This window comes from Schistocerca piceifrons, chromosome 7 (genome assembly GCF_021461385.2).
Source record: "Schistocerca piceifrons isolate TAMUIC-IGC-003096 chromosome 7, iqSchPice1.1, whole genome shotgun sequence".
NCBI lineage: Eukaryota > Metazoa > Arthropoda > Insecta > Orthoptera > Acrididae > Schistocerca > Schistocerca piceifrons.
In genome coordinates, this window is record NC_060144.1 from 94303765 (window position 1) to 94318109 (window position 14345).

The 14345-nt window shown below is 43.8% G+C and overlaps 1 protein-coding gene across 1 annotated transcript in view; it reads left to right on the plus strand.

Annotated features, from left to right (window-relative positions):
* Positions 1 to 14345, plus strand: part of LOC124805469 (myogenesis-regulating glycosidase-like) — a 43876-nt gene that overhangs the window by 14361 nt on the left and 15170 nt on the right. Inside the window, exon 2 of the mRNA XM_047266033.1 lies at positions 8614 to 9602. Coding sequence (XP_047121989.1) covers positions 8614 to 9602 — 989 coding nt within the window. The remainder of the gene's footprint in view (positions 1 to 8613; positions 9603 to 14345) is intronic.

The following is a 14345-nucleotide window of genomic DNA, read 5'->3' on the forward strand; positions in this document are numbered from 1 at the left end:
ACTAACGCTCACTACCGTACCAGAGTATATTTAAAGTAAATCACAGTTGCATCCACATACTGGTGCTACTAGTGCCACCCTTATGCTGCTAGCGCTGAATTTCAATAGCATCATCTTTCAGATGAAGGAAAAAGACTACAAAATTTCGTTTATTTCGTACAACTTCTTCTTGGTGTTGCGTGTTGTTTTGTGTCAGTCTATACATGCAGACTAAAGCGACGAATGAAAATATGTACGAAGTTCGGGACTCAAACCCGGGCCTCCTACTCACTAGGCAGATGTGCTAACCACTGCGCCACCCTGCTGCAGAGGCTTTCAGTACTGCACGGACAGCGCTAGCACGCCTCCCCTTCAATCCAAATTCCCGCTTTAGCTCACTTGGTATCCTCCCTAAACTCGTACAGTATTGCAGAGGATCTCCAACCGAATTGGTTATAATTGAAGCGCAATGTCAGCTGTGGATTACGTGGACGTTATTGCTAACCGCTGCGTCACTTCAAGCTTGAATCCTCGACAAGGATGGCATCTTCCTACAGGACAACTGTCCACGTCACAAGACCAGAATCGCGCTGTAATGGCTTGATGACCGTGATAGTTAACTCACATCAGCATCGAAAGAAACGGAGGATCCTGCCTAAACCCAGTACAAGTTCTATAATAAAACCATACTTTATGGTTGCAGAGCCTTTATCAAGTCTTATACTTTTCTGTTGTGTGTGGGCTGAGGCGTGAATCGGAGTTTGGAATGAGAAGGAACGCGTACTACGGTAAACTGTGCAGTTGTACAAAGCCACTGTGGCAGGGTGGCGTAGTGATTATTATCTACCTACTAAGCAGGAGACCCGGTTTCGATTCTTGGCTTTGGTGCAAATTTTCATTCCTCGCTTCAATCTGCACATATACAAAAAGTTGAAAAGTCAGCCAAGAAGTTGCAAATAAAGGTTTATTAGCTCTTGACCTAGGTTTTGATATTTGTAAAAATATCTTCAGAAGTAGTGGGCCTTCTTACATCACATGCTGTAACAACTACTTCTGTAAATCGGAATGGGCGGCCACGTATTGCAAACCTAACGACAGTGGAAATAGAGGAGCAGGCCTAAGTGCTTCGGAGTACGCCTTTCAGCTTACATGGTCGAACATGGGGCCCTACAGCAGTTGACGTGCTGCCATGGAGATCCGATATTGTTCAAAGTACAGGATCATCGAGACTGGACCGTGGATCAGTGGAAACGTGTGACTGTTCAACTGAGTCACGTTTCTTGTTATACCAGCTCGATGGCTGAATCTGTATATGCCGTCATACAGGCGTACAGATGCTCTAAACGTGAACCGTGCCATGAATATAGGTGATTGTGGACACTGAGCTGGGCCTCCATGGCACCCGTGGTGGTAATCGAAGGGCAATGTCAGCTGTGGGTTACGTGGACGTTATTGCTGACCGCTGCGTCACTTCAAGCTTGAATTTTCCTCGACAAGGATGGCATCTTCCTACAGGACAACTGTCCATGTCACAAGATCAGAATTGCGCTGTAATGGCTTGATGACCGTGATAGTTACGTTAACGTCTTGGTCACCAGTTCGCATGATCTGATCCCAATCGAACACATCTGTGATGCTGTCGGACGCTAGGTTCGAGCCTACAAACCATCGGTCAGTAATTTGCGGGAACTGTGTGATTTTTAAGTAGATATCCGCGGCCACATATCACTGGAGACCTTTAGGACTTTTTTGAATCCATGTCATGCACAACGGCTTCCACAGATAGACAGCAGTAGTAGTTATTCAAGGAGAAGGGGTGGGGGGCTGTTTTGGGGAGTAGACCAGAAAGCGAGGTCATCGGTCTTATCGCATTAGGGAAGGACAGGGAAGGAAGTCGGCCGTGCCCTTTGAAAGTAATCATCACGGCCTTTGCTCGGAGCGATTTAGGGAAATCACGAAAACCTAAATCAGGATGGCCGGACACGGGATTGAGCCTCGCTCGGTTCAAAGATAGACCAACAAGTTATTAATCAGCTGATCATTAAGTTTCTGCAAAGAGAAGAACACAATAATATGGCCATTTGTGAACAATTTAATATACCCTACATGTAAAATAACTAGAAAATTCAAGAATAAACAGAAGTTGCCTACATGAGTAACTTAGATGTTCTGGGAGAAGTGAAGCAATTTAAATCACTTAATAAAAACAAGTCTTCCGCTCAGCACTGTATACCAATTATGGTGATGCAGCAGTTTCATATTAACAGTCATATACAACCGCTTGCTCGACGAAAGATTTGTACCCACAGACTGGAAAGTTACACAAATCACACCAATTTTCAAGAAAGGTAGTAGGAGTTACCCACTATATTACAGGCCCACCGCGCGACCGCTACGGTCGCAGTTTCGAATCCTGCCGCGGGCATGGATGTGTGTGATGTCCTTAGGTTAGTTAGGTTTAAGTAGTTCTAAGTTCTAGTGGACTGATGACCTCAGATGTTAAGTCCCATAGTCCTCAGAGGCATTTGAACCATTTGAACAGGCCCATATCGTTAACGTCGGTGTCGGTATGCAGCAAAATTTTGGAGCATGTATTGTGTTAGAACATTATGAATTAGCTTGAAGAGAACAGTATATTGGCACATAGTCAACACGGACTTAGAAAACATCGTTCTTGTGAAACACAACTAGCTGTTTACACACGCTAATTGCGGAGTGCTATTGGCAAGGGATATAAAATTGATTCCATATTTCTAGTTTTACAGAAGGCTTTTGGCAATTTACGACATAAGCGACTTGTAGTGAAACTGCGTTCTTGTGGGATGTCCTCTCAGTTATTTGATGGGCTTCGTGATTTCCTGTCAGAGAGGCCACAGTTCGTAATAATTGACGGAAAATCGTTGAGTAAAACAGAAGTGATTTCTCGCGTTTCCCAAGGTAGTGTTACAGGTTCTCTGTTGTTCCTTATATATATAAGTGATTTCGGAGACAATCTGAGCAACTGTCTTAGGTTGTTTGCAGATGATGCTGTCCTCTATCGTCTAGTAAAGTAATCAGAAGATCAAAATAAACTGCAAAATTGTTTAGAGAAGATATCTGTATGGTGCGAAAATTGTTAGTTGACCGTAAATAATGGGAAGTGTGAGGTCATCTACGTGAGTGCTAAAAGGAATCCGTTAAACTTCGATTACACGATAAATCAGTCAATTTTAAAGCCCGTAAATTCTCCTAAATACCTAGGAATAACAGTTGCGAACAACTTAAATTGGAAAGAACACGTAGAAATTGTTGCGGGCAAGAGTAAACCAAAGACTGCGTTTTATTGGCAGGACATTTACGAAATGCAGCATATCTGCTAAAGAGGCAGCCTACACTACGCTTGTCCGTCCTCTTTCGGAGTACTGCTGCGGGATCTGGGATCGTTAACATATAGAATTAATGGAGTACATCGAGGGAGGGAAAAGAAGAGCAGAACGTTATATATTATCGCGAAATAGGGGAAATGGTGTCATTAACATGGTATAGGATTTGGGGTGGACATCATTAAAACAAGGGCGTTTTTCGTAGCGGGAGAATCTTCTCACGAAATATCAATCACCTAGCCGGCTGGAGTGACCGAGTGGTTCTAGGCGCTACAGTCTGGAGCCGCGCGAACGCTACGGTCGCAGGTTCGAATCCTGCCTCGGGCATGGATGTGTGTGATGTCCTTAGGTTAGTTAGGTTTAAGTAGTTCTAAGTTCTAGGGGACTGATGACCTAGTAGTTAAGTCCCATAGTGCTAAGAGCCATTTGAATCATCAATCACCAACTTTCTCCTCCGAGTACCAAAATATTTTGTTGACACCGACCTAGTAAGGAGAAACGATCATCATAATAAAATAAGGAAAATCAGAGCTCACACGAAAGGATATAGGTGTTCGTTTTCTTTCCGCGCACAGTTCGAGATTGGAATAATAGAGAGTAATGTGAAGGTTCAATGTAACCCCTGCCAGGCACTTATGTGTGATTTGGGGAGTATCCACGTAGATGAAGATATGGATGAAAATCTCTGGAGCTAGTTCTCTTACACTACTAAAAGTGGAGTGGCCGAGCGGGTGTAGGCGCTACAGACTGGAACCGCGCGATCGCTACAGTCGCAGGTTCGAATCCTGCCTCGGGCATGGATGTGTGTGATGTCCTTAGGTTGGTTAGGTTTAAGTAGTTCTAAGTTCTAGGGGACTGATTACCTCAGAAGTTAAGTCCCATAGTGCTCAGAGCCATTTGAACTACTAAAAGTAATGTAGCTCTCCCATATGGGGCTAAGAACACTGATACACCTTAAGAAGTTACACTGCACAATAGACACATACTCGCAAAGATATAATCAGAAATATTCGACTAAGCACGTCCATTGTCACGATAAAAAATAATTTGCTGGCTTATACGTGTACGCTCATTGGTGAAGAAAAGGTATTGGTAGAAGAGTTGCAGAGTGGCCTTTCATAATTATTTTCTTTATTAACTGAATTCTCCGACAGTGACTACAAAAAGTTATTTAATGTGTTCTTGCAGAAAATAATGCAAGTCTATTGCTGATTTTCGTTTTTTCGATAAATATTTCTTCGAGAGGGGTGGTCTTTGATTGGGAAATTACTTAGTGGAGACAGTAGTCACCGTCTCTATTAATGGTTTTGCTATATCAAAAAAATACGAAAATAAAGCTGTACACTAGGAAAGGTACGCTATCACTAGTATAATAAACAAGTGGCATAACTGGCATAAAAAATGAATGAGTTTCACCATAAAATTAAATGTAGTGGAGCAATTTAGAAAAAAAAAGATGCATAAAACTTGACAATAACTCGGAAGACTGTGAAACACAAAGGAAGTCCAACTTCAGTCATGTTTTATAGATCCTACCCAGAAAGGGGACCTAGCGAGACGTAGCTCGAAACGGTTCAAATGGCTCTGAGCACTATGGGACTTAACTGCTGTGGTCATCAGTCCCATAGACCTCAGAACTACTTAAGCCTAACTAACCTAAGGACATCACACACATACATGCCCGAGGCAGGATTCGAACATGCGACCGTACCGGTCGCGCGGTTCCACACTGTAGCGCGTAGAACCGCTCGGCCACACCGGCCGGCAGACGTAGCTCGAGACAAGTATGCTAAGGAAAGGGTTCCGGCTATGAATGTACAAACAAATCGTCCACAGGGGCCAAAAATTGTTTGTATTTGTTTTATGGTGAGCTGAAAGTAGCACTTCCATTGCAACAAACTGAAGTAGGAAACGAATCTGGAATCTAAAACGAGTCGCTTGTGTGGTAGGTATTTTTTTATTTTTATTTTTTTTGTCATCAGTCTACTGACTGGTTTGATGCGGCCCGCCACGAATTACTTTCCTGTGCTAACCTCTTCATCTCAGAGTAGCACTTGCAATCTACGTCCTCAATTATTTGCTTGACGTATTCCAATTTCTGTCCTCCTCTACAGTTTTTGCCCTCTACAGCTCTCTCTAGCACCATGGAAGTCATTCCCGCATGTCTTAGCAGATGTCCTATCATCCTGTCCCTTCTCCTTATCAGTGTTTTCCACTTATTCCTTTCCTCTCCGATTCTGCGTAGAACCTCCTCATTCCTTACCTTATCAGTCAACCTAATTTTCAACATTCGTCTATAGCACCACATCTCAAATGCTTCGATTCTCTTCTGTTCCGGTTTTCCCACAGTCCATGTTTCACTACCATACAATGCTGTACTCCAGACGTACATCCCCAGAAATTTCTTCCTCAAATTAAGGCCGGTATTTGATATTAGTAGACTTCTCTTGGAAAGAAATCCCTTTTTTGCCATAGTGAGTCTGCTTTTGATGTCCTCCTTGCTCCGTCCGCCATTGGTTATTTTACTGCCTGGGTAGCAGAATTCCTTAACTTCATTGACTTCGTGACCATCAATCCTGATGTTAAGTTTCTCGCTGTTCTCATTTCTACTAGTTGTCATTACATTCGTCTTTCTCCGATTTACTATCAAACCATACTGTGTACTCATTAGACTGTTCATTACGTTGTGCAGATCATTTAATTCTTCTTCACTCTCACTCAGGATAGCAATGTCATCAGCGAATCGTATCATTGATATCCTTTCACTCTGTATTTTAATTCCACTCCTGAACCTTTCTTTTATTTCCATCATTGCTTCCTCGATGTACAGACTGAAGAGTAGGGGCGAAAGGCTACAGCCTTGTCTTACACCCTTCTTAATACGAGCACTTCGTTCTTGATCGTCCACTCTAATTATTCCCTCTTGGTTGTTGTACATATTGCATATGACCCGTCGCTCCCTATAGCTTACCCCTACTTTTTTAAGAATCTCGAACAGCTTGCACCATTTTATATTGTCGAATGCTTTTTCCAGGTCGACAAATCCTATGAAAGTGTCTTGATTTTTCTTTAGCCTTGCTTCCATTATTAGCCGTAACGTCAGAATTGCCTCTCTCGTCCCTTTACTTTTCCTAAAGCCAAACTGATCGTCACCTAGCGCGTTCTCAATTTTCTTTTCCATTCTTCTGTATATTATTCTTGTAAGCAGCTTCGATGCATGAGCTGTTAAGCTGATTGTCACTGATCGTCACCTAGCGCATTCTCAATTTTCTTTTCCATTCTTCTGTATATTATTCTTGTAAGCAGCTTCGATGCATGAGCTGTTAAGCTGATTGTGCGATAATTCTCGCACTTGTCAGCTCTTGCCGTCTTCGGAATTGTGTGGATGATGCTTTTCCGAAAGTCAGATGGTATATCGCCAGACTCATATATTCTACACACCAACGCGAATAGTCCTTTTGTTGCCATTTCCCCCAATGATTTTAGAAATTCTGATGGAATGTTATCCATCCCTTCTGCCTTATTTGACCGTAAGTCCTCCAAAACTCTTTTAAATTCCGATTCTAATACTGGATCCCCTATCTCTACTAAATCGACTCCTGTTTCTTCTTCTATCACATCAGACAAATCTTCACCCTCATAGAGGCTTTCAATGTATTCTTTCCACCTATCTGCTCTCTTCTCTGCATTTAACAGTGGAATTCCCGTTGCACTCTTAATGTTACCACCGTTGCTTTTTATGTCACCAAAGGTTGTTTTGACTTTCCTGTATGCTGAGTCTGTCCTTCCGACGATCATATATTTTTCGATGTCTTCACATTTTTCCTGCAGCCATTTCGTCTTAGCTTCCCTGCGCTTCCTATTTATTTCATTCCTCAGCGACTTGTATTTCTGTATTCCTGATTTTCCCGGAACATGTTTGTACTTCCTCCTTTCATCAATCAACTGAAGTATTTCTTCTGTTACCCATGGTTTCTTCGCAGCTACCTTCTTTGTACCTATGTTTTCTTTCCCAACTTCCGTGATGGCCCTTTTTAGAGATGTCCATTCCTCTTCAACTGTACTGCCTACTGCGCTATTCCTTATTGCTGTATCTATAGCGTCAGAGAACTTCAAATGTATCTCGTCATTCCTTAGTACTTCCGTATCGCACTTCTTTGCGTATTGATTCTTCCTGATTAATGTCTTGAACTTCAGCCTACTCTTTATCACTACTTTATTGTGATCTGAGGCTATATCTGCTCCTGGATACACCCTACAATCCAGTATCTGATTTCGGAATCTCTGTGTGACCATGATGTAATCTAATTGAAATCTTCCCGTATCTCCCGGCCTTTTCCAAGTATACCTCCTCCTCTTGTCATTCTTGAACAGGGTATTCGGTATTACTAGCTGAAACTTGTAACAGAACTCATTTAGTCTTTCTCCTCTTTCATTCCTTATCCCAAGCCCATAATCTCCTGTAACCTTTTCTTCTACACCTTCCCCTACAACTGCATTCCAGTCGCCCATGACTATCAGATTTTCGTCCCCCTTTACATACTGCATTACCCTTTCAATATCCTCATACACTTTCTCTATCTGTTCGGTAGGTATAGCATTCATTTTGTAATTAAAAAAAGCAGTATGAAGTAAACGGAAGATTCCGTAATGTATATCAAGACTAAATATCCATGATGTGGTATAGCTTTTAAGTCACAAGAAACAAACCATACGTCTCACTACTCATTAGTATCAGCAGAAGACACATTTTTCATTGCGTTGCAGAGAAGCATGAGATACTTTGATTTCAGAGCTGAGCGAAAATGTGTGATGTCGACATGACAAATGGATCTGTTACGTATGTACTGAGAGTAAAAAAAAATCCTTTGATCAAATAATTTATTTTTATGTAATGACAGAAATTCAGTTATGATGGAGGAAGTTCGTAATTGCTGCCGACAGCTATCAAAATTGTTATCTCAGATAATGTGTGTGTTATCTTCTCAGCCCCCTGTTTTTTCTAGATGGGTTGGCTTCCATGCTCTAGCTTGTACTGGATATCTACGAATGCTATTAGAGCACGTGTCACTTGATAGACAACACAACCTAGAATATTTTCCAACTATTTGCTGTACATCACTTCAGCATGTGATACGCTTTTCTCTATAATTTCATTCACAGAGTAACATCATTAAATGTTTTAAAATTTTTGGTATGACCTGTACTTTTGCATGTTATACGCGGTCCTGATTCTATACTTGTAAATAAAATGACTAACTACATGTTGCAGATGCCAGTGAGGTTGACCTGGGCTACATTCTGACACCCAGCGACGAAGGCCTTCCTACGGCGTGTTCTGAGAGTGACTCTGACGAAGACTGCTTCCACTTCAGTAGGACTAAAATAACCGTCCGTAGGAACGGGAGAGTCAGCCAGTGTGCTACCTTCAGGCAGTGGGTCAACTCTTCAACGGCAGTCCTCACCAGTTGCCAGAACCACTCGGGTAGTCACATCTTTGGAGGCCTCGAGCAGTACCGGCAGTACTGGCCGATAGAGAACAACGTTTACAGCCAGTATTCGTACGTGACCAAACAATCAGACCACGTCGGAGTTGCTGTGCGTTACTGGTTGTTCTCTGACGGGAGATTCGTCCATATTCCAGCTCACGTCCCTCTTTTCATCGACCAGAATACCAACGATTCGGTCGACGCTTTGTGCTTCATTGCGAAGAACCAGGATCCGTACCCGTCGGAAAGACCGCTCACCGTCTTGGAGTGGGACCTGTGCATGTTCGACGATGCGAGGCAGGCCCACGAGTTCGCCGTGCGGAACTACCTGGGCACGCCGACGGGGATACCAGACGAGCGTATGACCACACACCCCATCTGGTCCACGTGGGCGCGCTACAAGGACGACGTCGACGAGATGAAGGTCAGGCAGATGGCCGCCGAGGTCCTCGCCTATGGATTCAACAACAGCCAAATAGAAATAGACGACAACTGGGAAACCTGCTACGGAAGCTTCGAATTTAATACGACCAAGTTCCCTGACATAAAAACACTCACAAATGACCTGCACGCTTTAGGATTCCGTGTAACCCTCTGGATACATCCGTTTGTGAATCGCGGATGCGAGCCCTACCTCTCGGAGGGAATGGCGAACGGCTACTTCGTAAATGACACTAACGGTAGTTCCAGTACTAATTGGTGGAATGGAGTCGGCCATATCATCGACTTCACTAATTCTGAAGCAGCAGCGTGGTGGGCGAATCGACTCTGGGTAAGTACCATCATTTCAGGTTCCTAGTTTCTTTGACGCATCTGCACTCATAAGCAATAGTGTTAGAGGCAGCTTCTCTGTAGGACTTCCTATTGTCGCTATGTCGGCAGCGGCGTGTCGCAGCGAGGACTCTGCGAGAAACTATATCCTTTGGGCAGTAGGCTGATCTATGGCCGATCAAACGCCGCCAGTTACTCATGGATATTGCTCTCGATAGCGTAATAGAAGTCTGCAATATTGCAGAGATCAGAATATATGGGTGGACGGAGGGGACCCTGTTCGGAATCAATAAGGTGGTGCGCTGCCTTGCTGAAAAATCGCCTTTGGGCTACCGTTAACCAACAAACGGACATAAATTATCGGACCGAAGGTTCTTTATTATCGACCTTATACAGACGTCAAATGGTAAATTTTCCACCAGTATTCGCCAGGATAATCCTAGCTCACCGGTAGGTGGTAAATGACTGCCGCGAAGACGATGTCCTTGTCCATATATAGCCGAACCAGTGGTGGTGACTTCAGTGACAGACTATTTTACAACAATCCGTTCTGTGCCTACCGCGTCCACTTCACACCACTATTGTAGGATCCCAATTTTCACCTTCAAACTCCAGCATTAATACGCTGTTGCGGAAATCACGGTCCTTATAATGGCAGAGCCGTCGTACAATGAGCGTTGTCTGACAGACCTAATGATAACAGTACTCAAAAGTATGGTATAGACCCTATGCATAAGCAGTTTTGGATCCCAAATTTACCTTGAAAGGCCACATGAGTTGTCATTATTTTACTGAGAGGGTAAAGACACATTTAACACTGCATCGGGTCAGAGTCCGACAGTACTTTTTCTCAGCTCTACATCTACAACACCCACATACATGCATAGTGTACTATCTTGTGCATGACAAAGGGTTATTTTCACTATTGTAAGTTATTTGGCGTTGTGAAGCGAGACGTCAACGAATAATTATGGTACGCAAGAAGAGATCGTGTCAACAATCCCAGAACACTAAAGGTATAGAGGAGACGATTGGGAAGGTCCGCCTGGCAGGTAGGACATGCCAAATCGTTGCTTTAGTGCGAAACCAATGTCATCGCTGTGACTATCATCGTTTGCCCCCCCCCCCCCCCCCCCGGTCAATCTGGTTTTAACTTTAAGATGCCGCGGTGTGTCTGTTGAAGTCGGTGGAAACGTTCATATTCTCCATGAGAGAACGGGATTCTGCGTTGTCTGCGGCACATGACGCATCTCCTGCTAGCGATAGGATATATTACAGTTAAGTTGTCGCATTTCACAGGGAGGAGAAGAAAGACTTTTCGCTTTTTCTTAAATTTCGTTTGTTTCCAGCCTCCAGAAATGAAGTAATTTAAATATCCCTCTTTAAACCCGGTATTATCATACATTTCTAATTTGTTAACGTGGTGTAGGCCTTTCCAGCCGTATAGGAAAAACCTTGGTTCAAAAGGTTAATAACCACCTTGTATGGGCAGCTCGTAGTCGTTTTCAGTGTGGTCTTAGTGGGAGTGAACCCACTTTTGATGCTGCAATCCTGCCTGAAGTGACCAGACAACAGGTATTCCTGATCAGGCTTCACTTGACGGGTGTATTTTTTGACATCAAGCCAAACAGGAGTCATACCATGACTGGTGTCCACGGGAACGTATTTGCAAGTTATAGAAGGCTTTTTCTGTTGGGCACCAGTACACGTGTCAGAGACTCATCCGGCTGTGAAAGGAAGAGTGACTGGCAGAGGTGTTCAGTGAGCTGTGGTCGCTGAAACCAACTACCCGGCTGTGTCGTGTCTCATTATATGCCACATTTCGACTGAGTGTGATAGTTCGACGGAAGTGCAGAAACAGGTTTAAGTAGGGACATGTACTCTCTTCTAGCTGTCGATGGGAGCAGAAGTGTTGGAGCTGTAAACTAAGCTTTCAGGGTGAGGCTTTAAGGTGGTGAATAGTGGTTATCTCATTCTTGTTTAGTCCATTAATATACCAGCCTCACTTATTTGTTGTATTATTTTAGATATGTCCATTGATTACCATTTAAAGTTTCAGTAATTACGGTAAATATGATTTTTATGAATGGTGGGCTCCATGTGGTTCCCAACTGGTTGCTGCATATTTGGTAGCTTTATGAATATGATTTTAGCACGTGCGTGTAAACTTTCCCGGCGTATACTACTGACGGAATCTTCTCGGACTTGCAGCCAGGTGGCTGCGTTGAAATCCCGCAGTGTGTCACCATATTCTGGCGAAGCTACCGGTATATAAGCCCAAGAGATTTCGTCATCAATTTGCATTCCTATACGTTTGAATCACTTCACTCATACTCATAAATTAAGGATAATGCTGATACATGGTGAAACAACGCTCTGGTGGACGGTTTTCGGGTTTAAATCACCTCGGGCTATGACCATGCGGTGCATTTCACCTGCGGTCGTCACACTGTGATGCTGGCAACAGGCCACATCCGCAGAGGTGTGTTGGTGCATGTCAGAGTACGGTGCAGCGAGTAAGTGTGCAGACATTTTCAGAAGTGCTAATGGTGACTGTGTGTTAAAAATGGCTCAAAAAACACATATTTATGACGTTATGAGGGGTAGAATACCAAGGCGACTGGAGGCTGGTCAAATACAGTAGGTCGTAGCACGGGCCCTCCGTGTGCCACAACTTGTGATTTCAAGAGTATGGCAACGATTCCAACAGACAGGAAACGTGTCCAGGCGTTACCGTACGGGACGTCCACAGTGTACAACACCGCAAGAAGACCGATAGCTCACCATCAGTGCCCGCAGACGGCCACGGAGTACTGCAGGTAGCCTTGCTCGGGACCTTACCGCAGCCACTGGAACAGTTGTCTCCAGACACGCAGTCTACAGACGACTGAACAGACATGGTTTATTCGCCCAGAGACCTGCAAGGTGCAGTCCACTGACTCCTGGTCACAGGAGAGCCCGTAAAGCCTGGTGTTAAGATCACAGTACATGGACATTGGAACAGTGGTCCCTGGTTATGTTGACAGACGAGTCCAGGTATGGTCTGAACAGCGATTCTCGCCGGGTTTTCACCTGGTGTGAACCAGGAACCAGATACCAACCCCTTAATATCCTTGAAAGGGACCTGTATGGAGGTCGTGGTTTGATGGTGTGGTGTGGGATTGTGATTGATGCACGTATACCCCTGCATGTCTTTGACAGAGGAACTGTAACAGGTCAGGTGTATCGGGATGTCATTTTACACCAGTATGTCCGCCTTTCAGGGGTGCAGTGGGTCCCACCTTCCTCCTGATCGATGACCTTGAAACAGAAGATATCAGGCGAATGGAGTGGCCTGCCTGTTCTCCAGATCTAAGCCCCATGCTCTCGGTCGACGTATCGCTGCACTTCTTCAAACCCCTAGGACACTTCAGGAGCTCCGACAGGCACTGGTGCAAGAATGGGAGGCTATACCCCAGCAGCTGCTCGACCACCTGATCCAGAGTACGCCAGCCCATTGTTTGGCCTGTGTACGTGTGCATGATGATCATATCCCACATTGATGTCAGGGTACATGCCCGGAAAACAGTGGCGTTTTGTAGCACATGTGTTTCGGGTCGATTTTCTCAACACCAATCACGTGAACTTACAGATCTGTGTCGTGTGTTCCCTATGTACCTACGCTGTTAGCGCCAGTTTCGTGTAGTGCCACATTGTGTGGCACCACATTCTTCAATTATCCTTAATTTATGAGCATGAGTGTAGATGCGTGAGTGTCCATGATAAATATGCGATACCGGGTCAAATAATATGTACCTTTTGAAACAGCAGAAAAAGAATGTCGCTGACCGTCAACAATGCGCTATAGGAAAGTAAAATTATAGTGGCCTCCTTTGCACTGCGTCTGCATTTAGTAGTTCTTCGTAGTGAGCTGCAGTGCTCTGTTGTCGAGGTAAAACGTTATTCTGGTGATTCGATTAATATTTGGACAAAATACGAGAGACATAGATTGCAAAAGGAGGTAGCGTCTCCCTGTCAGGAAGAGATAGGTGATCTATAATTGCCCAGTGACGAATTTTAGTGGAACTTTTCAGCGTGAAGTCTATTGTGCTCTTTGTGAGACTTGGAGGAACCCCGGTTCAATAACATTAAACTGCAGTTCTCGAACCAAAATATCATTCCTCTCAAGTTGGATTCTCCATTACCCCATTCACTATGAACTAACATCGATGTGACGAAGAAACATCGTAATGGACTATGGTAAAAAGTGATAAATAAGAGAACTGAAATGCTTCAGATGTGACGTTAAAAAAGAAAGCTAAAAAAGCAAATAGACTGATAATATTGTTACTGAGCAGATTATCCACAGAATCGAGAAGGAAATGCATATGTGGAATAAACAAAATTGAAGACTAACTGAAAAGCTGCAGAAATATTCAGTTCTCGATAAGATTTCAAAAAGATGAAAAGACGGACAATTTGCTCCAGTGGTTTAGAAACATAAAACTGCAAACTTCACAAAACGGAGAAAAGGTAGTATTAATGAGTCACAGTTAGAATCGGTCAACACGTACGTGTACCTGAGTATAACAGTTTATGGGATTGTGAAATGGAATGACCCCATAGTCTCAGTCACAAGTAAAGCAGGTGGCAGACTGCGTTTCATTGGTGTAATACTAGGGAAATGCTGTCAGTTTACGAAGGAGACTGCGCAAATCATTCGTGCGACCCATCCTAGAATATTGCTAAGTGTGTGGGACCTGTA